General features: G+C 46.1%; 2 protein-coding genes across 2 annotated transcripts in view; both read left to right on the forward strand.

Moving 5' to 3' along the window:
• FBXO16 (F-box protein 16) overlaps window positions 1-12,030 on the forward strand; it is a 31,759-nt gene extending 19,729 nt beyond the window's left edge. The window contains 2 exon segments of the mRNA XM_054196497.1: window positions 6,543-6,753; window positions 11,833-12,030. Coding sequence (XP_054052472.1) covers window positions 6,543-6,753; window positions 11,833-12,030 — 409 coding nt within the window.
• Window positions 12,031-15,904: 3,874 nt separating this feature from the next.
• Window positions 15,905-24,187, forward strand: part of ELP3 (elongator acetyltransferase complex subunit 3) — a 100,960-nt gene continuing 92,677 nt past the window's right edge. The window contains exons 1-6 of the mRNA XM_054194709.1: window positions 15,905-16,009; window positions 17,459-17,558; window positions 18,335-18,473; window positions 19,744-19,814; window positions 22,156-22,219; window positions 24,077-24,145. Coding sequence (XP_054050684.1) covers window positions 15,991-16,009; window positions 17,459-17,558; window positions 18,335-18,473; window positions 19,744-19,814; window positions 22,156-22,219; window positions 24,077-24,145 — 462 coding nt within the window. The 5' untranslated portion in view covers window positions 15,905-15,990. The remainder of the gene's footprint in view (window positions 16,010-17,458; window positions 17,559-18,334; window positions 18,474-19,743; window positions 19,815-22,155; window positions 22,220-24,076; window positions 24,146-24,187) is intronic.

The following is a 24,187-nucleotide window of genomic DNA, read 5'->3' on the forward strand; positions in this document are numbered from 1 at the left end:
CAGGACAAGAGTTTGTTCAAAAGTTTTTCAATAAAGCTCCAAGGTTGAGAGGAATCTGCGGTTTTTGCACAGAAGAGGAAGAATTAATTAATTGTGATGAAACATAATTCTATCACTTTGAGGGGTTTCTGTCTGAAAAGAGATTTAGTTGACTGAATAGGGGTGCAGGTGTAAGAGTATGTATGCACTATAGAACATTTAAGTAATAAATAGTATTTGTATCTACACTGCCTGGGATAGCAACAAAAGAAAGGCATTTCCACCCCAAAATACAGTTTTGCACTCCAACGCGTGTTAGGACTGCCCCACGGTTTCCTTTGACGCTTCTGGCATCAGATATTTTCAGAATCTTAGATCTGTGGTCAGATTTCTGTGCATTAACAAGCATCAGCAGGAGCAGTAGCAAGGAGGCTGCGGTAGTCACCTGCGTGCAGTGTTCGGCCCGTTTCCCGTTTAAGTCTCTGGTAACACCACCTCTCATTTTTCACGGGCTCACAGCAGTTAGCTCAGCTCAGCTGATGTGCAGTAACTTGTGCAACTTGGAACGCCATCGCTAACCTGAGCCTGGCGAACAGGTAATGGGTTAGCTTGACTGTTGCCTGGTTGCTGCACGAGTCCCTGTGAAAAGGGACTGCTCAGGCTCTCACCCAACTGGAGGTGCAGAGAGGAGGAGATTCCTCTTCACCGTGCCAACAAAAACCTTGGGAACCAATTGAGCCACAGTGAAGGTCTCCAGATTGTACTTCAAGTAAATAACTGAGAGCGCTGCGATTAGCCCTGTGCACAGGAACAATCAACCCATGAATTACCCCAGACGCGTGATTATTTGGCTAAGCAGTCGTGCGCTCGCGTAGGCTCTTTCTCAATGTGATTAACTTTGCCGGACCCACCATTCCTCCAGGGTGTTCCACAAAGTTCCCAGTGTCTGAGCAAAAGCCTTTTATGAATCATTTTTTAATCCGCGTCCCCTAGTCCTAGGATACTGCACTACTTCAAAGAGCTTTCCAGTTTCCACCTCACCCTCTTTTCTGTGGTGTGTTTCCAAACTCTAGCACCATTTTGGGCAGAGTTCTTTGAGGCTTTTAACTAAATATTTTGACAAAATGCCTCTTGTTACAAATGGATGTCCTGATATTATTTTTCAGTTGTGCTAAATGTTTCTCTGTAGCAGTTCCCAGAGGTTTCTGTGAGGTTTAGGGTTTCCTTTTGCTGGCTGTGACCCCCGTGTCAAAAGTGGGACAAGCCTTGTTTGAAGAGTTTAAAAGTTGCTCCTTCCAGCATTGAGCTGTAGATGCAGCTGACAACCAGATGCAAATGATCCCGAGTTGCTAATGATACAGTAAGCACACTGACTGTTTTCTTCTCCTAAGTGAGATTTGAGCCTCTATCCATTTGTGCAATGGAGAATATTTTAATGCCTAGTATTCTAGCAAATCTGGCATTTATCCGTAATTATAGAGGATTATTGCAAGGAGAGAAATGAATTCTATGAGATTTGCTTGTTTATCAAGGATCTCCCTTTAATATCGCTTAAGCTGAAAGTAATTGCTAGTGTGTAGTCTCGTCTGTAATGATTATTCAGCAATGCAGGTGTGCCGTCTCAGGTGCCGACCCAGCTTCCCACTCACAAAGTGATATTCTGGTGGCTTCTCGTCTGTCGACACATGGTCGACAGAGTCCCATCTGCAGCCCCTTCCCAGAAGTCCTCCTGCTAAAGTTCTGTAGGGAAGGGGAAGGGGAAGGGGAAGGGGGGAAGGGAAGGAGGAAGGGGAAGGGGAAGGGGAAGGGAAGGGAGGGGAGGGAAGGGAGAGGAGGAGAGGAGAGGAGAGGAGAGGAGAGGAGAGGAGAGGAGAGGAGAGGAGAGGAGAGGAGAGGAGAGGAGAGGAGAGGAGAGGAGAGGAGAGGAGAGGAGAGAAGAGGAGAGAAGAGAAGAGAAGAGAAGAGAAGAGAAGAGAAGAGAAGAGAAGAGAAGAGAAGAGAGAGAAGAGAAGAGAAGAGAAGAGAAGAGAAGAGAGAAAGAGAAGAGAAGAGAGAGAAGAGAGAAGTTAAGTTGGAAGGAACCTTCAGTGCTCATCTAGTGCAACTGCCTGACCACTTCAGGGCTGACCAAGTTAAAGCATGTTATTAAGGGCATTGTCCAATGCCTCTTAAACACTGACCGTCTTGGGGCATTGACCACCTCTCCAGGAAGTCTGTTCCAGTGTTTGACCACCCTCTCATAAAGCTTCCTAATGTTCCATCTAAATATTACGTCCTCCATCCTTTTCTTCTGGGCAGCTCCTTGGGGACTGGGTCTTCAGCATTTCACCCAGCTCCCTGTTTGCAGTAGGAACAGTGGGACCACCTTTCATGCTTGAGTGTTCCTCAAGGGTAGGCTTTTGGTGGAGGCGGCAGCTAATGTGTGGCTTGGGCAAGTGCAGGGTGCCTATCAACGGTAGCACAATGGCAAAGAGGTCACAGTGCCCCACTGCGATGCCAAGCTTTGTTTTGGATGGCTGATGAAGGCCATGCTCAGCCAACTGTGAATGAATGTCTAGTCGGTTGAGCTCGGGAGTCTCATGTGAATGCTATGCAAGATGATCTACCTCACTGCAGCCTACAGGCTGGGGCAGACCCTGCCTGACCAGCGTACAGGGTTGTAAAGTAGAACAGAGAACCAAGATAAAAATCTCTGGCCCCCCATGCTGTGTTAGGTCTAGTTATTCTTCAGATTAGATGAATTCTCGGAGCTCAAGGGCATAACAACCACTCTTCATGTAAAATGAATTTCAGAAGTAATGACATTTATGTAAAATGAGATTATTAAAACAATAGGAGTGATTTCCCAAAATACAGGGTTTTGGAAAGGTATTCTGGGAGAGTAAATGAGTTTTGCTGCAGTCTGAATGCATATAGAGAGGAACGAGTATTTTCTTGAGGTCATGAGCGTGTGTGAAAAGACGCAGCAGAACCAGCAGAAAAGCAGCAGGAAGCCAAAGCGATGGCTGAGAGAGGAGGACTAGAGGGAGCACGTGTAGGCTAGCAGGTTGACTGGAAAGCTGGGAGCCAACAAACCATTCTTTCCATTTGAGTTCTGCTGTGCTGAGGAAAACCGGACTTGTAGAAAATTCTTTGCGAATAAACAAGATTACATCAAAGGGACACCTGACGCCATCATCAAAGCCATGTGTGAGACTAGTCACTGGCTACTTCTTTGAATCGAAGTTAATCTGCCTAATGGCAGGTTAAATTTTCCAGAATTTAAGAGGTAACGAAAAAATGAAGTTTTTCATAGCTCTTGGACCTGCTTAAAAGCTCCTCTGAGCTGGACCTCGCTCTACACTTGCTTTCTGGTCCAAGGAGAGGTGAGGACTCTCCTGTTCCTCCTAACAGGGTGTCTATGCTGCCGCTGAAATATTGGCATTTAAATGGCAGAGTTGTCATCTGTTTCTTTGTTGGCCTTTTGAGAGGAGTCGTTAGCCACATGCTCCCTTCCACAGCAGTAGCGAAACGACACCGCTGTGAATTCATAGCAGAGAACTTATCCTCGCTTAGCCAAAAAAAGTGAAACATGGGAAGCTACAGTCAATTCTCAATTATGCAGGGGAGAGGAGATGAAGGGACTCCTGGAAGAGGCAACACAAAACATATACTTTGGGCTATAAGACTATAATTGGATATTTACCTTTGAAAAACAAATAAATAGATTTCTATAGAGCAATTGGGTGAGGGCTTGGCCTGGACAGAGCTGGTGCTTCATGTCACTGCGCAGAAGAACCATAAAACTGTGCCACAGCTGGGTGGTGCCCCAAAAATGGCAGAATGGTGTTAATTTGCAATCTGGATGGTAACTGAGACTTGACAGGGTGGGTTTTTTTCTTCTGATGGATTTTTTTGCTGCTTGCTCAGAAAAGCGTGAGCTTCATAGAATCATAGAATCATAGAATCATAGGGTTGGAAGGGACCTCTGGAGATCATCTAGTCCAACCCCCCTGCCAGAGCAGGGTCACCTAGAGCAGGTAAGTACCATAGCAGCTTGTACCATAAAAACTGAATGGCACCCAAGAGCCTCGGTGACAAACCTCGCTGCAGCATGAAGGACGGACAGAGATCCCGGAGTGCCTTCCCTAAGAGGTTATTTGGTTTAGATGGGATAGCGTGGGAAAAGCTTCATAGTCACTGAGCAGTGAAATTAAGAATAGCAACGATCAGATGCGTAGTCGAGGGAGTGGTGAGGCGATGGAGAAGAGAAGAGATACAGACAGGGGTTGAATTACAAATTGCCTGGAAGGGATTATCAAAATCCCGTGGCAGAATTATAGCTGTGACTTTCAGTGCTGCTGCGTGGACATGTGCGATTCATCATAAGGGTGATTTCTGGGAGGTCTGGTTTGTTTTCTGCCTGAATTGTCCAGGTAGCTTTTTGTTTATGTACAAACAAAACAGAGACCAGCAAGGATGGATTTGTCTCTTTGCGCACAAAGAATTTTGCAAAGGTGCAGAGTGAAAGATTTTTATCTAAAGTGTGGAACCAAGTTAGCAAATTTTCCCTGGGACTCTGATCTGCCTAAAAAGGATGAGGAGGGGTGTTGCTTTCAGTGCGTGCATGTACAGTTCTGCTGGAAGGCATCTGTGTTTGTGCTGCTTGTTGCCAATAAATCAAAAGATTTGCCTCCCACTTTATCATGAATAATGAATTCCGATTCTAGCCTAGCGCTGGACCCCCGCCAGGATTGTGTCCTTGTGCCTCAAGAAAGAGCCCTGCTACTTCTCATGACAACAGCTCAGCCAAAATGCAAGCTCCTTCCCCCCCCTCCATGAACCAGCTCGAGCTTCTGGAAGCCAGCACTAATTCAGTCAGATAATTTATGGACATAGGCCGGCTCTATAAACAGTTGCATATTGTACTGGAGTGTTTACCCAACGAGAAAATAATTACTTTCGGTAATTGTTCTGTCAGCAGCCTGGGCCCAGTTTCTGACAAAAAGAGGCTCGCTTGCGTGAGAAGGGCATGGTGTTTCGCTGTCCTTCCCAATCCTAACGCTTGTCTCTTGCTTTTCATGTTTCTGAATAGCCAGCCCAGTACTCTCTGCCTGTTAGGCTTGTGGGAATTAAAAACGTTCCTTAAGGGAGGAAAGCGGGGTGAGAAACACCGAGTTCAGCACCGGGAGCGAGAGACCTGCCGTCCTCATCTCGGCTCCGATGCCCTTTTCCTTTGGAGCCTTGAGAGGCTCATCCTCTCTGCTTACATCTTCCTGACCCTGAAGTGAGATCATGGTGGTGACCTGCTGCGGGGGGATGCTCCGACACCACGAGCATGGGCACTGGAATACAGCAGTAGAGATCAGTGTCTTCATTTACGACCACAAGGCTTGATCTGTGTTCTATCTATCTAAAGAGCGGAGAATCAGAGAATCATTTAGGTTGGAAAAGACCTTTACAATCATCCAGCCCAACCATAAACCTAACATTGCCAAGTCCACCAAGATGACCAGTTCGTTCCCTGTAATAATATTTTGAATTAAATTTTCTCTCTTGACCGGTTAGTGGAGTGTTTTTAAACCGATGGCGGTTTGCCTCAATTTGCTATTTGAAATAATGTCGGATTTGTCTTTGTGGTTCTTGGTCTGCAGCTGGTCTGGGACGAGTCAATACGAGATACGTGCTGGTGCTGGCTGGTTTTGGGGACGTGCGTGTTAGGTGGTGTGGCTCTGTTTCTTTATGGGATAAATGTTGCTTTTAAAGTCTGTTTCCACCCTTTATATTCATGATTTTGTATTTATACTGCGCTTTTTAACATGCCTTCCTGGAGCCCAGAGACACTGGTGATGGAGCTGGGAGAGGCACGCGGAGAGCACGCAGTTCCTGCTTTAAATTCACTTATTCCGTATTGCAGAGTTTGAATGTGGGAGGGGAATGAACACCTTCGGAGCAAACGTGTTAATGAACCTGCCTGAGTTCTTAAAACCAACTTCCTCATAGGATGGATTTTACTCCTGGTGTTGCAAAAATGTGACAACTGGCCGTATTCCAGTTTACTTCATTTAATGTTCATGCTCTGGAATATTCCTGTTCTGACAGTTCATTGTATTGACTTTAATAATAGCTGCAGATAAGTGTTTAAATTTATATACATATACAAGAAGAAGTATTTGGCTATAAAAACAATGAATAAATAACTTGGTGGAGGGGTAGTCCTCTAGCCTTGTCTATGTTACAAGTTACGTGGACTTCACTGAAAACTCTCAAATTGGTTTAGTTAAACATGCCTTTCCGTGAATTCCCCTAAGCTGAGGTAACATGCTTTGTGGATTTAGCTTAAATCAGTAAGTCTCGAGCTAAGTGCTATAAAGTTATCATAACTTAAAAAATAGCAAGTTACCACCCTCCTCTGAGCCATGGTATCTGATTGTGCGCTCTTGGTCTACCCCAGGTGCAAGATAAAATGTATTATCTTAAACCATGTTCTTTTCAGGTGGCAATATCATAAGGGATTTCTTTTTCTCAACCCCAGGGAACCAGCTCCGCAGCCCTTGCTAATACTATTCTGCTCTGCTCCGCAGGAGAAAGAAAGGAGGAGGGGAGAGCCCAGACCTTAGCTGGCAGGCAGCTGCGAAAAGAAAGACAGCGAGTCGTGGATCTAATAAGCTCCAGAAGACAAAATCACCGGCAAGTATCACCCGCTCGTAATTATAGCAACTGGGGCCCGGTGCCAGGTACACACAGGAACGTTTTAGCTCAGAGCTTTTTCCTTAACTGCGCATCCTGAGGGAGGTTCCCGGGCAGAAGGAGGGCACAAAGCCCCCCGTGTCTGGCTGCTCTGGGGGCAATCCCTCATTGCAGCCTAGACACGGTCCCTCTGCCGTCGGTGGGAAAAGGACATGGACTGTCTGTGTGCAGGCAGCGACCTTGTTATCCGCTCCTCCCTCACGCCGCTTCCTGCCCACTATCCTGACAGCCCCTTTCCACACTTTACAAAGCACCGGATCAATTCTCCTGTGACGCTTGCGTCTCTTCCCAAAGCTTCATTTCTGTGCTCGCAACTTTTTGATCATTGCAGTTTGATGTTAGTTTATTCTCCGTTCGTTGCGCTGAGCCGGGGCAAGCAGCCCCAAGGTCTTAATACTGAGGATTCATTGTGCTCGTGGCGGGTAAAATAGGGCATCCTCACATGAAAGGAGTCTAGGGAAGTCAGGCTTCCAGAAAGCATCACGGGTCTAAGCTTTTGTAGATACAGCAATAAATAACTGCCAGAAGAAGGACGTGCTCACAAGCGTATCGGGGGGTTTTGCAGACCTGGAAGCGTGTTTCCTAAGCGATGAAAGCCAGGGAACTCATGTGAGTTGAGCTAAAGATGGTTTACATAAAAGAGAGGCATTGTCTCCCGAGATTGGGAGGCATTCTCCTGACCCAAATACAGCCTGTTTGCAAGGAAATAGATTCAGCTGGTGTTAAAGAACAGAAAATATAATTAAAGTTCTTCAGCCTGTGTCTTACAATTTCCATTCTCCAATGGCTTCCTCTGCAGCCCTTAGATCAGAGCGCCCTTACACGGTTTCATTCCACCACAGTTTCCTGTTTCAAATTTGAAGCTGTTTTATTGTCAGTCCAGAAGTGAAAGAATCTTAGTCTGGGGTAAAAAAACGTTATGTGTTCTTTGAAGTTACTTAACCTGCCAACCCCGCATCAGGAAGGCACAAGCATCTAGTCTGACCCCCACCATGAAGTCCAAGCCCTCCTGCACGATGTCAGTGGGATTTTATTGCTACAAATTGCAGCAGTACAGGGTAGAACGGTGCGTATGTGTTTGTCACCTTCTTTTGGCTGCTCACAGTTTAGAAGGGACATTATTATTCCTGTAGCAAATAGTCACCAGAAAGCATTTAGCTGACACAAAATGCTCATAGACGGATGTCTGGGGGAGCACACAGAGTTAGCGGGTACTGAATTAATCATTGAATCACAGAATGGTTTGGGTTGGAAGAGACCTTAAAGATCAGCTAGTTCCAACCCCCTGCCCTGGGCAGGGACACCTCCCACCAGCCCAGGTTGCTCCAAGCCCCGGCCAACCTGGCCTTGAACCCCTCCAGGGATGGGGCAGCCACAGCTTCTCTGGGCAACCTGGGCCAGGGGCTCACCCCCCTCACACCAAAGAATTTCTTCCCAATATCTCATCTCAATCTCCCCTCTTGCAGTGTAAAACCCTTCCCCCTCGTCCCATGGCTCCCCTCCCTGCTCCAGAGTCCCTCCCCAGCTTTCCTGGAGCCCCTTGAGGGACTGGCAGGGGCTGGAAGGTCTCCGCGGAGCCTTCTCTTCTCCAGGCTGAACCCCCCCAGCTCTCTCAGCCTGTCCTCCCAGCAGAGGGGCTCCAGCCCTCCCAGCATCTCCGGGGCCTCCTCTGGCCCCGCTCCAACAGCTCCGTGTCTCTCCTGTGCCGAGGCCCCAGCGCTGGAGGCAGCACTGCAGGGGGGTCTCCCCCGAGCGCAGCAGAGGGGCAGAATCCCCCCCTCGCCCTGCTGCCCACGCTGCTGGGGATGCAGCCCAGGCTGCGGGGAGGTTCTGGGCTGCCAGCGCACGGTGCCGGCTCCTGTGGAGCTTCTCACCCACCAACACTCCCAAGTCCTTCTCCTCAGGGCTGCTCTCTGTCCATTCTCCATGTATTTGTGCTTGGGGTTGCCCTGACCCACCTGCAGGACCCTGCACTTGGCCTGGTTGAACTCCACGATGTTGGCACGGGCTCACCTCGCCCCACAAAAAGCCCTGGAAAGAGTCTTCAAGCCGCTGCCTGCTGCCAAGGCCTGACAGGTCCTCCAGCCTCCCTTGGTCCCTCCGAGGCGGTTAGGACAGGACAGCCTAACCCAGGAGTCACCCCACGGGGTTGCACCTTGGTGACGTGAGCCCACAATGAGCTCCATGCCTTTGTGCTATGCAATTACGGCAGCGCTGGCTTCTATTTGTGTTAAAAACCTGTGGTAGTCTGTGTTGCTGCATCACTCTTTCCTAGACCTTTAAATTGACAATAAGCTTGTATTTCTCTTGAGTTTAGAGTTGTCCAAATTTCAGTAAAAGAGGTGTGTTTCTTTATCTCTGATGTATAAACCTGCTGTTACGCTGGCCATTAATGACTACAACACTGCATGACAATAAAGGTTAGGTTATGGTAGGCTGATGCATAGAAATAGAATATATATATAACTTGCCAGGAATAATCCAAAATTAATTTCCATTTATTATTAAGGTAGCATTGGGAAATCTTGTTGAAATGAAGACCATTTAATCAAGTCCAAATAAAGAGGCTTAATGCTCAAATCTTTTAGTAAATCCCTAGAAGAATAGACTCTGATGAAAGAGTAAGTGCCCCAAGCAAGCAAACATCGTGTCAAATTAAAATGAAGCTCTTAAATAGATCAATGGTCCAAGTGCAGAAAGTAGGTGAGAATAAAGTGTATTACAGCCAACAATGAAGACGTGAAAAGGGCTATTATTTGCAGCTCCAAGCTCAGGAGGCTGAACAAGGGCGCACCAAAATAGAAGAAACGCCTAATTAAGGTGATGACCTGAGTCCTGGATTTGCATCCAGTGACTCCACGTTTGCATGTGGTGAATCAGTTCTCCTCCTAGTAAACTTGTGAGGGTTTGGAGTTTATTAGCAATCGTGGAAACAGTGGCATAAAATGTAACCAGGCTCACACTTTAATTTAGAATAAATTAAAGTAAATTGGCTAAATTACAATAAATTGTCAATTACAATACATTAATTAGGTCTCTGAACGAAGGGCCGCATTCTTTGTTAGGAATGCACATGCAGCCCCCTTGTCTCTCCAGCGGGGAGGGAAGAACTGCTCTGCCTTTACCCAGGGAAACACCTTACTTTAAGGACGTGTATAATTTCAGTGCTACCCATCTCTTTAAGCACTTTGCTGGGTCAAGGCTTTAGGGCTTGTCCACACCACCTCGACGCTCACGTTGCCTTCAGTGGCCGCTGTCCCAGCATTATCTAGAGAAAAGTGAAGAATGCAAGGGGTTCGGTGACTTCTCCAAGCTTTTGCCAGGCTGGCTGTGGAAAGCAGATCTCTGGATTTGGCTGCTGTATCATCCCTCCTGTTCACTCTGACACGGAGCCGCGCTGCCCTGCTGTCATTTCCGAGCTCTGGCCTCCCAGGTCCCTTTGCAGGGACATCAGTGCCCTTTATAAAGTCCTTGAGGGCTTCCAACGAGGAGTCTCCTACAGCAAAACAGGCAGCCTCATGCCCGAATGTCAAAATTCCCAGGTACTTTATCAGGAAGGTAAAATGTGATTGATGCTTTTCACAGCTTTGCAAATGATGGCAATGTCAGCAATCAGGGGCTGGTTTTGCCTCTCGGGCTGTCTGCGTCTTTCTGTTCGAGAGCCTGTTCCACCCTCACAGCTGTTCCTGAATTACTGACTTATTTTTAGTACTTACTAAATAACATCTTTTTGACAGGATCAGTCATTCTTGCCTCACTGCCTATATCCTAAGGTAAAAAGACTGCTGTGTTTGAAGTCAGGAATAAATTCTCCCATGACATATTGACAGGGAATTGACATTTTGAGTATGGATCGCATTTATGTACCATGTGGGTATAACCCACGTGAAGATCCAGGGCTCTCGGCACTGAGACACGGTCCTGTCTGGTGTATATTTATATTCTGCAAACCTTATTTTGCATTTTATTTATTCATACAAGAAACCCTGTTGAACTTCACAGGACAATTCCTAAGAGTGAAAATAACTCAATATAATGTTTGAATATTCAAACTCAGCTTATATATGTCACCCTAATTTGAAAAGAATAGCCTGGCTTTAATAGTCTATGCCTGTCTGTCCCTGTGAGCTCTGAAACAGAACCGCCACCAACACAGGAGATGAAAAGCAAGGAACAGTCAGATGGTGCTGCAACTACTACTGCTTTTATGATATTGTGCTTTTCTCGCTAGGACAAAAAACCTGCAGCTGCTTTTCTCACACCATCTCTGTCACACGTCAAGTACTGCTGAGAACCCGAACCTCTTTCGGCCGTTGTATAATCACCGGCCTATCTTCAGGTTGATATTCAGCAGTTGCTGGCTCACTTATTTATAACCAGACAATTAGGCACGAAGCGCCATGTATCTGCCACTGCTGCCAGTTCAAATAATGGAAGGGGGAAACAGGCGGGCAGGAATTACAAAACAGCATTGACTTTTCTGCACAACCATTTTACTAGGGACACTAGTTTCACATAAGACTCTCTGCCCACATTGCTTTTTAATGAGTTGCTGTGTAAGTGTTTGGGTTTGTTGATGTTTGTTCACTATTCTTACCAAATAATTTGTATCGGTCAAAAAAAACCACCAAAGCTGTTGGTCTGCAGAACCTTTGCATTTTGAATATTTGGGATCTTTCTCAAGCAACAAACAATTGCTGTGTTGCCAAGATTATTTTTTTTTTGTGCTTAATTTTTATCCTGTTTAGTAACGTTCATTGAACAGTATGCTATAATAAACTTCATCATTTACACTGCGAGACTTCAAACAGCAGGCAAGACTGCGATCAGCCGCAGCCATATGCACGGGGGAGACGTTGTGCATCAACGTGTGAATTGATGTGGAGAATCAATTAATGTGGGTTTGGCTTTACTAGCATCAATTTCTAATCGGGTTCTTTTGTCCTTCAGGTAAACTTATACCAGAGCACAGATCACTGTAAAGAATGCAGGTCATGCTTGTATCATTTAGGAATATAATTTATAGAATATATAGAACCGATAGAAATTCTCAATGGACTCCAGCGTTTGCAGTCCCTCTGAAGCTGTTGGGATGATATGATACTTACTGCCTTCTCTTCCTAGCTATCGCTTTCTGCAGATCTTGAGTCTCTTCCAAAACCACCAGTTCGTCCCAGCTGGGCCACTCACCAGTCAGTCAGGAACCTGCCCTCCAAAGCAGCAGCAAAGGCCCTGGCCCAGAGCTCCCAGTGGAACGCCGGGATACGACCAGCACCTGTTCAAGCTCCAGTGCCAAAACTGCAGACCGACATAACGCCTTGATGTAATTTCTACCAATTAAGTTATTAGAATAAAAACATATGTACTTACAACATACTTTACAATCATTCCTCAGGTTGCAAAACGGGTCAGAATCTGAAACGGAGAGAAAAGAGAGAGAGAGAGAGTCTCCATCACCCGCCTCTGCCGCTGAGCTGCTGGCTGGCCTTAGGGAAGCCGTATCACCCTCTGCGCCCCGGGCTGCTGATCTGCAGAGGCAGATGGTTATTTCCCCACCTTTACAGTGCGCTTCCAGATACGCTGATAAGAAATGGCTAAACAAGTACAGAGGAAGGTTGTTATGCCTGCGCCCTTCCTTGTAGATGTGCATTTCCCTGCACAGCTTGGCATTTCCAGATCCTGCACAACACTCATTACCTACAGCCTTTGATTAAAGAACTGAAAATACCTTTTAAACCCCAGAGGCCAATGAATCAGCATCGCCGCATCTGAATTCCACCAGTACAAGCAAGATCAGAATGTGTGCCCTAGGCTACAGCCCTGCTCAGATGTGGGGAACAAACCCAAACACGCCAGCCGCCCTCTTACCCAAGCTTTACCATCCGTTTCTGCCCAAAACTCCACCTGCATTTACCCGGTGTTCCTTGCCGGGAGCAATGGCAGAGTTTGGTACTGTAGTGTGGCTTTGTAGCCAAAATGAAGGTTTCCTAATTATTGCTCTTCTGAGCTAAAGAAACAGAAACTTGGAAAAAGGAGTATGTGTAACTGAAGTTGATGGGAGTTGCAGGTGGGATCACAGTTGGATAAAATTGAGGATTTTTGGAAAGATCCAACTTGTGCGGTGAGATGGAAGATGAGTGAAGGTGAGCTGTTGCCAGGGAAATAGGAGCATTCAGAGAGCGACATCTCAGTAGCAGCGTTGGGGTTATAATAGGTTAAAGGACGGTTACTGAAGAGCATGGAGACCTTGCGGCAAAGGGAAAGCAGCTAATGATAGTGGCTAAAAGCAAGATAAAAAGTTGCTGTAATAGGTGGATGAAGCCGATAACGAATGGAGAACACAGCTCAGCTCACGTAATGAAGGGCTGAGGAGGCAGTAACACGGTGCGCAGGGTTGTGTTTAGGGGGGTGTGAATTAAGGGGAGGGAATCAGTATGGGAATCAGTTTGATATCAGTCGCCCTGACCCCGCTGGCATGCTCTTAGACTCTCAGATGCCTTACCGTGCGTCTAGCACGGGCATCCTACCTGTCCTGTGCTCTGTGCCATCCCCAACAACACACAAAGACATCCTCCAGATGGATGCTGTGTAGTATGTGCACCACCAAATAATTCAGGGGAAGAAATTGCTTTCATACCCCAGCCAGCCCAAAGCAGGGCACGGCTTGGCACACAGACAACCCCCGACTGCGTGGCTGCATCTCAAATCTCCCCTGCTCTACAGCAGCTGCTGCGATAGGTTTGAGAACAGTGATGGCAGAAGATGCATGTCTGGATAGACGCTTTGTAGCTGTTTGCACAGCCCGTATCCTGATCACAGCCACTCTCCAAACCACGGGTAAATTGTTGGTTGGCACAGGATGCTTGGGAGACCCCCGGGGAGGTAAAATCACAGGTAGAGACAGATCCAGACATTGCAGGGCACTCCCAGCACATCCTGTAGGAAGGAAACCGAGCTCCAAAAAGCCCTGAAGGCAGGAGAGAGGTAGCAACGGGAGCAGATGGTCTAAACCATGTTTGCAACCTCTTCCATCCTGGGATCTTGCTTTGTGTGGGCAGGACGCTGCCAAACCCACCCAGCGAGGTGGAGAAAGGCAGGATGGTCTCACACCACGTGCACACAGACCCTCACCCAAGCTGCCTGCCAGGCTGCGCGTGCTGACCTCAGGCACCAGAACGGGCTCCGGTTACTTTATAAACCAACCCACGCAGCAGGAACAGCCAACCTTGGGCTCCTGCCACATGCCCTCCTCCCTCCCTGCAAACCCTGCTGACCCTTCAGTCCCCAGGCGCACACCGCTCGTGAGTGTGATGCCAAAAGTCTTCATGTCACCCTTAGATCAGGAGGTTTTCAAAGAAAGGTTTTTACAAGCTCACAAATCACAAGAACAGGTCACTTGGTGATATCTCTCCATTTTTTTCTGTCATTTGGTGTTTGTTTTTTTCTCTTTCTGGTGGCCTGGTTTTCCTTTCTGCCTATTTTCTCCACCTCTGCAATCCTGTTTTCTTGTCCAGGCAGCCTCTCCCCTCTGCTCACTGCTAGGTTCACGTTACTCACAAAGAGATCCACCAGAATCTACTGGTCTACCAGGATGCCACCAGCAAGGAGACGTGGGAGCTGGCGGCACCAGCGAGGCTCTGGCTAACAGCCACAAACAAAAGCAGGTAGTTCCCCATGTGTCCTGGTTTGAGGTAGAACACAACCAATTTTCTGTTTTGTAATTTTACGTTTTGGCTGGGCCTCTTCTAACTGACTAAACTCTGAAATTAACAGTTCAGAAACTGTTCACTCTCAGAGTGATAAGACCTGATTATACCACTGAATGGTATGCAGACAGGCTCTTGCTTATACTTATTGCTATAACAACCAAGGTCAGCTAACTTCGCTATTTGCCCCGTTAGAGGGTTGGAGGCGGAAAAGCGTAGAGGGGTCCCACCTGCAGGGAGGAGCGAACAGGACAGGTGACCCAAAACTGACCAACAGGGTATTCCAGCCCATATGCATCATGCTCAATATAAAAGCTAAGGGATCAAAAGGTCAAGTCTCTTTCTTCAATGGCTGACATCCGATGAGGACCCTGTCTGTTTGCCTGCTTTCGGTCCCCATCCAAGCATTCGTGACTCCAAATCTGGAACTCAGCTCCTGTCCGTCGCTGACTCCAGTCTGGGACCTTCCCTGTGCCTGCTGGTGATGTGATCGTCATCCTGGGAGCTGGATACGGTTTTGTATGTATTGTATACTTTTTTTTAATTGTTATTTATTATTTCCTTATTTATTATTATTTTCATTAAAGTAGTTTAGTTCTTTTTCCAAGCTCGTAAATCTCTTTATCTCTTCCTCTCCTCTCTTTAGACACTGGGCAGGGGGGGCCATCTGTCGTTCTGATCGGCCAACCCGGCCAAAACCACGACATTGATAGCAGAGGATGGTGCAGTGAGCGAGATGTAATTCAGCCATGAACTCCCTGCCTGGAGAGGCTGTAGATGTTGAAGCTCATGTGGGCTCTAGAAGTCACTGGAGATTCATGGAAGGATCTTGAGCCTATTTTATAGGACCACAGAAGACTTAGGGCCGGAAGGGACGCCAGAAAGTCTCTGGTCCAACCTCCTGCACTAAGCAGGGTCAACTCTGGGATCAGCACAGGTTGCTCAGGGCTTTATCCATCTGGGTGTTCAAATCCTCCAAAGAAGATGTCACAACTGCTTTGGGCAACTCACTCGGACGCTTAGCAGGCCTGGTGATGGAAAAAGTTCCTCCTTACACCCAGTTTGAACCGCTCTCCTTAAAACTTACACCCATTACCTCCCGTCCTCCCACCACACACCACTGCGAAGACATAACCTCCTTGGAGGTACTGGGGGCTGCTGTCAGGGCCCCCTAAAGCCCTTCCTCTGCCAGCTGAACCAGCCCTTTCCCTCAGCGTCCCCACAGGGAGCCGCTCAACGCCCCCGTCCCCTTCCACCGCCCCCCAGCTCCCGCTTTGTGCTCCCCAGGATCCCGCAGCTCTCCCAGCACCCCCCGGGGAGGGACTTTTAGCCTTTTGTGAGGAAAATCCACCTTGTTTTCCCCTCCTCGTGTCGATGCTTTGCTACCACCTAGCGCTGAAGGGGCGCAGGGCCCGAAGGCCGGCGGCGGGAGGGGTGGGTCCTGAGGGGAAGGTGGTGCTTTACGGCAGCGCAGCTGGAGGTGCGGCGCTTTCACGACGGCGAGGCGCGGTGTTACTTCACGGCAGGAGGCGCCGGCCTGGCCCGTGAGGGGGGAGGCCGAGGGGCTGCCGCCAGCATGAGGCAGAAGAGGAAAGGTATTGGGGTGTGGGGGGATCGCACTGCGCGGGGGATGGCAGCAGGGTGGGCCCTGCCCCTCTCCCAGGCGCTGGGGGCAGCGCGGCAGGGCTTTGCCGCCTTCCCCGGCCTTGTGTGTATGTAAGGTGGGGGGCGAGGAGGCACACTTTACCCTGTGTTTGGGTATGGCGGGGGGGGTCTGTGGGGACGGGGCTTCTCCTCCTGCTTCCCCCGGCGCTGTGGGGGTGGGAGCTGTGGGGTGGCAGGGCTTTACCACCTCCCCTGTCGCTGTGCCTGTGTGTGGAGTGGGAACGTGGGGCAAGACCTTGCTCTCCCCTCTCCGTGTTCTTTCGGAGGCGGGTGAAGGTCCAGCCCGGACCTTGCACCCCTCGGCACCCCTCCCTGAGCCACCCGTTTCCCCTCCCTGCTGTTGAATGGGGCGCTGTCACTGGGAGGCAGAGTCTTTGCACCCATGTGGGTGCTCAGGAGTTTGCCTTGCTCCTGACTGTCAGACACAGAGGGTGCTGGGGACAGGGCAGTCCGGGTGTTGCTGGGCTTTTCCCTCACGGCAAAAGGTTAAAAAAAAAAAAAACAGGGGAAAGGATATGGGGCAGCAAAGATGATACAGAGCAGCACGGGGCTAGCAGCGGCCTGGTCTGGCCCACAAAACTACTTTCAGAGAGAGACTGTATGGGAGCGTCGCTGCGGTGCTTATGGGTGTAAATGCTGCCGGATTTCAGCACAGCTGGCAGGAACAAAAACTTGTTGGGAGCGGTTGTGCATCTGGCTGCGTCCCTGCTGGTGGGTTTTCTGTCAAGTTTGGCGCACGTATTTTACTGTCCCAACACTTGCTGGTGTAGACAGAGCTGCACGAGGTGAAATAAATGCCCATTGTTGTTAGGAAGTGTCATGAATCTCTTAATAGCAATGCCCTTCTTCTCCCAAGGCTGATATGGAAGAAATGTAAGGAATGTGTATAGTTTATACAGTGTGGACCCTTGTTGCAGCATGGGGTGGGTCTGTGAGGTGCGATGGAGAAGCTTTAAGGCACTGATACGCTGCCCGATGCAGCGTACCCTCTCCGTAATGGAGGGGACTTCACAGAGCTGCCCTCTTCATTTGGCTTGCCCCACCATCCTCAGAACACGTTCTTTTCCTTGCCAAGTGTACAGGTAGCATCAGACTAGTCTCCTAATTGTCTTTAACTTCCAATGACTTTATATTTCTAGCTGCTGTGCAGATTCATCTGATATAAGAAGGTGGAGTTTGTCCTAGAAGTAAAAGAAAACCAGTGATGTCATTTGTGTGGGAAATGCTGCAAATCAAGAGTGATACACAGTGGCAAAATTCCCTCTGTAGGCTACAATTGTAGGAAATACTAAAAATGAACTGCAGAGCAGATGCACCTTGGTTGTCACAAGCTGTTAGAAAGCACTGGCTATACACGTGGTTTATTGTTCTCGTTTCAGGAGACCTCAGCCATGCAGAGCTGATGATGATGACGATAGCTGACATCATAAAGCAATTAATTGAGGCTCATGAGCAGGGGAAAGATGTGAATCTGAACAAGTAAGTCACAAGTCACTCTAGGATGACGCTGAAGACCTGGTCCACCAGTGATGAACGTGTCCTGTACAATCTCTTACGTGCAGGCTTTATTTTAAAATGTTTTATTTTCGCAGGCTATTGTAATTTCTCTTACCGTTATCTGATTAAAAAATACCACCAAGATTTGTGAATTGTGTGGTGATTTGAAGTCATGCCTTGGTACTTCGTTGGCAACACTCAGAGTACAAAATGGGTTGTCTTAGTGAAAAACTTGTAAGAAACTTGTCATTGCCTTTTTGTGTTTCTACCTGTGTTCATCTTTCAGTAGTCCCGAAGTCAGTTCCATCAGGGAAGAGAAAGATTAATTTAGGGATAAAGTTTAAATTAAATTTTCTTAGCAATGTCTTAGAAGTGAAGAAAGTGTGTGTATGAGGGGTTAATTGCATGGAAGGCTTATGAAAATAATTAAATCGCTGAAAACTGATAAGCCAGAGTCTGTGGGCAGCTTTCACTATGTTTTGATAAAACCGTATTTAGAAGAAAAATATACGGAAACTGAAAGCATTGGCAGTTGTTGCATATCAGCTGTTTTTGGAATTTATTTCCTGTATGTTAATACGCAGTGCAGTTGTTGCAAGGAATTACTGTATGTTTATTTAACAATTTACCTGGAAAGGCAAACTGGGAGAATCTACCTCAATCTCCATGTACCCCAACAGTGACACAATAGCACTGCTGTTTAACTTGGGTGTGCAAGTCAGAATGGAGTTGTTAATTTGAGATATTTCTGTTTTCAGGCTGAAAACCAAGACGTCGGCGAAGTATGGACTTTCAGCGCAGCCACGTTTGGTCGACGTCATCGCTGCTGTTCCACCACAGTACCGCAAGGTGCTGGTACCCAAGCTGAAGGCCAAGCCTATAAGAACTGCGAGCGGGGTAAGCACATACATTGTCCTTTCCATCCACCACCATCCTTCCCCGCTCTCATCCATAAATTGTGTTTAATTGTTTTCAAAGACCGGGATATTGACTGTCCAGAAGCTTTAATATAGATGCGCTGGCTGCACTGCCAGCTTCCAGGTTGCCTTTCCTGTGATGTTGTGCCCACAGGGCTATTGCTTTTGAAGCATTTGGGAGAAGAGAAAGAGGAGATCTGGAGATTTTGTTTCAGAGCAGCATGTCTTGCTTTTTAGTCGCTGTAGAGACAGTGCAGCTTAATCTGCGGGCCCTTGCAGTGAACAAAGGTAAAATGTTAGCATTGAACTTGTTTCTTGGAAAGGTAGTTCAGGCTGAAAGCAGGAATAGAGGTACAGCTAACATTCAGCTGTGTGTTTTAAAGCTTCCCTACCAAAATCTCAGGAAGGGTTCAATTTTTATAGCTAAAAAAAAAAAAAAAGCCACAAAGAAAACCGAAAAAAGAAAAAAAGTCAAACAAACCCACAAAAAACCCCACCCCTAAAAAACCCTTCATTTCTTTAATTTCTTCTTTCTGCCTGTAGACTATTTCATTAAACTCTTACTGCAGCCAGGGTTTCTGAAAACTGGAAATGAGTTATTCCAAATTGGATCCCCCAAATTAGCAGACACTAGAAAATCTTAGTGTGTCTGTCTCTTCTCCCCTCTGGTCCGTTTTAAAAGAGAAGATAGCATCTTACACTGTGCTTGCATTTAGTGTGTGAAAAGCTGTCTGAGATCTCAGTCTGGGGAAAAAATGGCTTTGCTCAGTTAGGGGGAGGGGGGAAGCTGTTTTTATTATCTTTGGCTTCTATCTTTTTGTTTCTCTTCATCTTTCCCTGATTTTCATCTTCCAGATGGTGTTTGGTATGCCTGGTGGCACACGCTTACCCTTGCACTGGTTTAGATGGATGTTAACTGGTCCTAGTAAATACCTGAATGTCAGTCTGCATCTTTTCAGCGGGGTGGTTAATCAGATTTGGTATAAGACACCTGGTTCTTCATAACATGCTGCCAATTTATTCTGGATTGTGAAGATACTAAACAACAGGATTCCTATTTCTTGATATATTTGTTATCTCCTTCAAGAGTTAAGGCACAGATACTCTAGGTGGCAGACTAAGCGGAAAACATCTTTAAATAGTCTCTCGCAGATGCACGTGTATACATAGCCTTCCAAGATGCACTTTATTTTAGTAACTTGAGAAGCAATTACTGTAATTTTTGTCCTCTGTATCTTTGCTTCTTACAGATTGCCGTCGTGGCTGTGATGTGTAAACCACACAGGTGTCCACATATTAACTTTACAGGCAACATATGTGTGTAAGTATGACAGCTTACATGACCTAAGAGAACTGTTTCCCAGTATTTCCGTATAAATCTAGTATTGCAGTAACATCGTATTGGGGACAGGCTTCCTTTCCGCACAAGCGCAAAGTTACAGATTGCTGATACCTGCACATTACATTTAAAAAAAAAAAACTACTTGTTTTCAGTTTTTCTTCAAGGAGGATGCCTTTTTTGGTTTTGTTTTTTTCTGTGGGCCAAAGCCTGCTTACCTTTAGTAGATATATGCTTTTGTGAATGTAGTAACCAGGAGAGTATATTAATGATAAACGTAAGCTATGTTATTACTGTATTAGGGTGTGCAGGTGTGTTGCACATACGACTGGGTACCTAAGCAGATTGGAGAAGACTATTACAGAAAAGAAACAGGGTTCAATCTGAAAAGTTTGAAAACTGCTGAAGTGAGACCCACCTGGGGAGGTGCAGGTGGCATCTGCACAGGCTCGCTCGGTGTGACTGTCTGGCTCTGCCCGGCTCTGGAAGCAAATGGGAGCGCAGATGGAGGGGAGGGCCTCCAGCTGCCAAAAGCTTGTGGCGTTAAGGGAATAGCTTCTGAGTTTTATTTGAATTGAGAAACCCAATCAGGCTTTACCTTGAAGTATATTACCTCTGTTGGATTTAAGAGTCTGTGCACCTGAAATCTCATCTGTATTTTTTCCCAACCGTGTCAGTTCATGTATTTCAAGATATAGCTTCTCTTTCCTGCCATGTCACCCCTGAAACATCAGTGTGTTTCACTACCAGCTGCCTACCAGAGAGCGTTCTTGTTTTCGCATGAGCAGCTATTCTCTTTGAGATGTTCCAGGTAATTACGTATATGAAATGTCTTCAATTGGATCGCACAACTTTTACCAGCAAATTAATTTGGCCGCGGTAATTTGGTAATTAATTTTCTAATGGTGACAGATGACTTGGGTTGAGTTTGCAGTGCAGGCAGTGAAGAAACTAATCAATTATACTGTGAACCGAATGTGTCTGATTTGATAGAGATGGCATTCTCTTTGTGTGTTTGAGATCTGCACCGTGAGTAACGATACGCTGGCTGCTCTGTTACCTCGTCTGTTGGAGGTGCTCGGCACCTGCAGCTGACGCCGAAGGGGTTGTCAACCCTCCTGTCTCAGGTCATCTTTGAGCACAGAATGGCTGTAGGTTGGTCATTAATCCCACAGGCCTCAAAAGAAAGCTAAGGACCCTTCAGAATAAATTTATATTCCGTTTAATTGCTACCTACCGTGTACCACGTCTCTCCTGGCTAGCAGGCACGCTGTGAAGCTGCAAGTCTGTCTTGCTGGGTCACGGAATAAGAGCCTCTAGATGTAGAAACTGTCATTTAATACTAAACTGCCACACAGTTATCTGGAGCGGATGGACTGTATTTTTTTGAAATTGTCTTAGAATGCTGTATTCATTAAATAGCATGTTCCTAAATTCAGAAAACAAATGTAAATGAGCGTTCTTACCATGAAGATATTGAAATTCTATAAATTTCTGGAAAAGAAATGTAGATTGTGTAACAGGATGATATCTCTATTTTATGTCTTTCCATGCCAGGCAAAAATGACACTTTATATCAAACAAGATGATGTTTTTGAATATTTGAAATATTTAAATTTTTTATGGTTGTAAAGTTACTTTTTAAAATCTGATAATCTGTCTGTAATGACTGCTCCAAAACTATATGGCAGCTCCCTAAGATAACGCCGTGTTCCAGAAATACCTTCACAGTACATTCTGCTTCTAGTAAGTCTTATCAAGTTGTTTCACGTGGATGTAGTCATTTGGCAGGCCTGAACTGCTTTTTGACATCCCATTCTCATTAAAATTAGATGAAACAACTGTTCTGCACTGTATTGTGTTTGTAAACATACATAGGCTCAGTTCCTCACAGTGTTACTGGATATCACAGAATCACTCTCTCCAGCACGTGTGTTTGGGTCTGTACCTGTTTTTACATCGAGTGATGCAGGAGCACGGGTATTTATTCACTCATCCCATGCTCTGAGCTAACCAGTCGTGAGCTGGCTTTAGTCTGGGGGCTGTATTGCGGCAAGAAGGTACCGTAGTGTTTGAGCTAATAAGGCCTTCCTTTTGTGGGTTCGTTTTTGCCTATAGGAGAGCTCCCAAGAGCAGTTGGCGTGTTGCCGTGGTCGGGCTGTCTCGAATTTGTGTTCCCCTGCGTTTCTGATGAGAGATGGGGTAGTTAGAGCAGTGTCTGCTCAGCCTGCACCCTCCTGTGTACCCGTACCTCAGGCAGACAGATTAAGTTGTTTCAATTGTATGAGTTTGATGCCTGTTTTCTGTCTTTTTTTGTTTGCAGATACTGCCCAGGTGGCCCCGATTCTGATTTTGAATATTCAACACAGTCTTACACTGGATATGAGGTATTATTTCGCTCTGCCATAACGCATTGCCTGCACTCTCCATAAGCTTGGCTTAGGCTGCCAAGTATTTCTACAAATTCGCCTGTGTTGCAAGAATAAAAAACAAAACCAGACTTCATAAACTTCCAAGATCTAAAGCAGCTCAACTACAGGACTAGAAATTCTTCTCAATTATTGTAGCAGTTGTTTCTTTCTCCTCACCTTGCTGCTGTTGTGCTGTTATACGCGTAATACGCTGTAGAGCAGGAGCGAGCATCGTGGCTGTACCCCATGACTTGCTGGTGGGGGAACAGCCGTTAATCGGAATCTCCGGCTGTGGAAAGCAATGAGGGAATAAGAGCAGTTGAAGGTGACATTGCTGTCTCCCATGGGACACTGCTGCGTGCACTTTATTGAAATGAATGCTAGCTGTGATTCCTACAGCAGCAGTTATCAATCTGCGTCAAAGTGTTCCTAACTAAACAGTCTCGCAGAAACATACAGTTTTACTTGAGGCTCAATGTGGGTTTAAGGGAAAGGAACAGAGAAAGCAGAGCCAGACTCCTCAGAGCTGCCCAGCGGAAGGATGAGAGGCAACAAAGATGAGCTGGAATGTGGAAAATCATGCCTCAGTGTAAGAAAAGAATATTTTAACATGTCAGTTGTCAAACACTTGAGTAGGGATCTAGAGAGGTTTTGGAATCTCTGTCGTTAAACGTAGTCAGACACTGACTGGACACAGCCCTGAGTGTCCTGCCCTAACTGGACCTGTTTTCAGTCCTGTCCAGCCCGCAGGACCCAGTCAATTAACAAAGGTCAAGCTTTGGAAAAAAGCCCATTTTTCAGCTGTTAGTGCCTCTGAAATTACATCTATGCCCCGATATGTCTGTATCTGCGGTGGTATCTTGCTAAATATATATATACAAGCAAAATGGCAGTATCCTCTTGTCTGCTGAAAGTTTGATAGCAAAGGATCTTGGTGTGACTAAATTATTGTGACTGGTTTTCACAGAACAACTCATGGCTATTGTAGGTAGCTATATAGATATAAAGTAGTCAAATACAAATGGGATTAGTTTGGTAAACGGTGATGCAGCCTCCTTTTAGTATGGATTTTGTCTGTTATTTGTTTTTCAGTGGCTTGAAACTTGTCCCATTAGTGCAAAGTAGGAAAATCCTCTATATGTTTATATTAGTTTATAATTCATGTTGTTTTGGATATGTTGTGTTCATTTGTTTCGTACTAACAGCATGTGGTGGTTACGCGTGATTTAAAGAGTCCTCATCCTTTAGAGCTTTTAATGTAACAGATATGAAACACCAGATGAATCCAGGATACACAAGATACTTGAAAACCTTACCTTAGAGTATTGTTAATAGGCTTACATCAGCTAGTAATATAAAAAGTAAGTTATTAGGGATTTCAGTTGAAAGAATACGTTTAGATGAAAGAATATTTGACGTTTAAAATGAGTTCTAGAGGACACTGCTTGGATAACTGTTGTCCAAGTGAATTAAAACTGAAATGAACAGGACAGAAAAGCTTGTATTTTGAAAAACATTTTGTTTGTGGGGTTTTTTTACAGTGTTTTTTGAGACTCATGACAGAGATTCCTTATCCATCCTGCCATAATGCACTAAAACTTTCAAAAACTGTGTCATTTTCTTTATATCTTATTACCATCTACAGATAAAAAAGGAGCCAAATCCAAATTTACAATTGGATGGATTCTCTGGTTGTAAGTTTGAAGACTATAGGGTCCATTAGGATTTAAAGAATTTGAAGCATTTCAGTGCTAAAAGTTGTCTTTTGTTCTTTTTCACTGTGATTTTTTAAAAAAAAAAAGTTTACAAAATGGATCTCTCCGTGTTTTTTAGCCAACGTCCATGAGGGCCATTCGGGCTAGATATGACCCCTATCTCCAGACAAGACATAGAGTGGAACAGGTAAATTTTTACAGTGAAAGGGGAATGCATTGTGGTTGTGAT

The sequence above is a fragment of the Rissa tridactyla genome, chromosome 3 (genome assembly GCF_028500815.1).
Source record: "Rissa tridactyla isolate bRisTri1 chromosome 3, bRisTri1.patW.cur.20221130, whole genome shotgun sequence".
Lineage (NCBI taxonomy): Eukaryota > Metazoa > Chordata > Aves > Charadriiformes > Laridae > Rissa > Rissa tridactyla.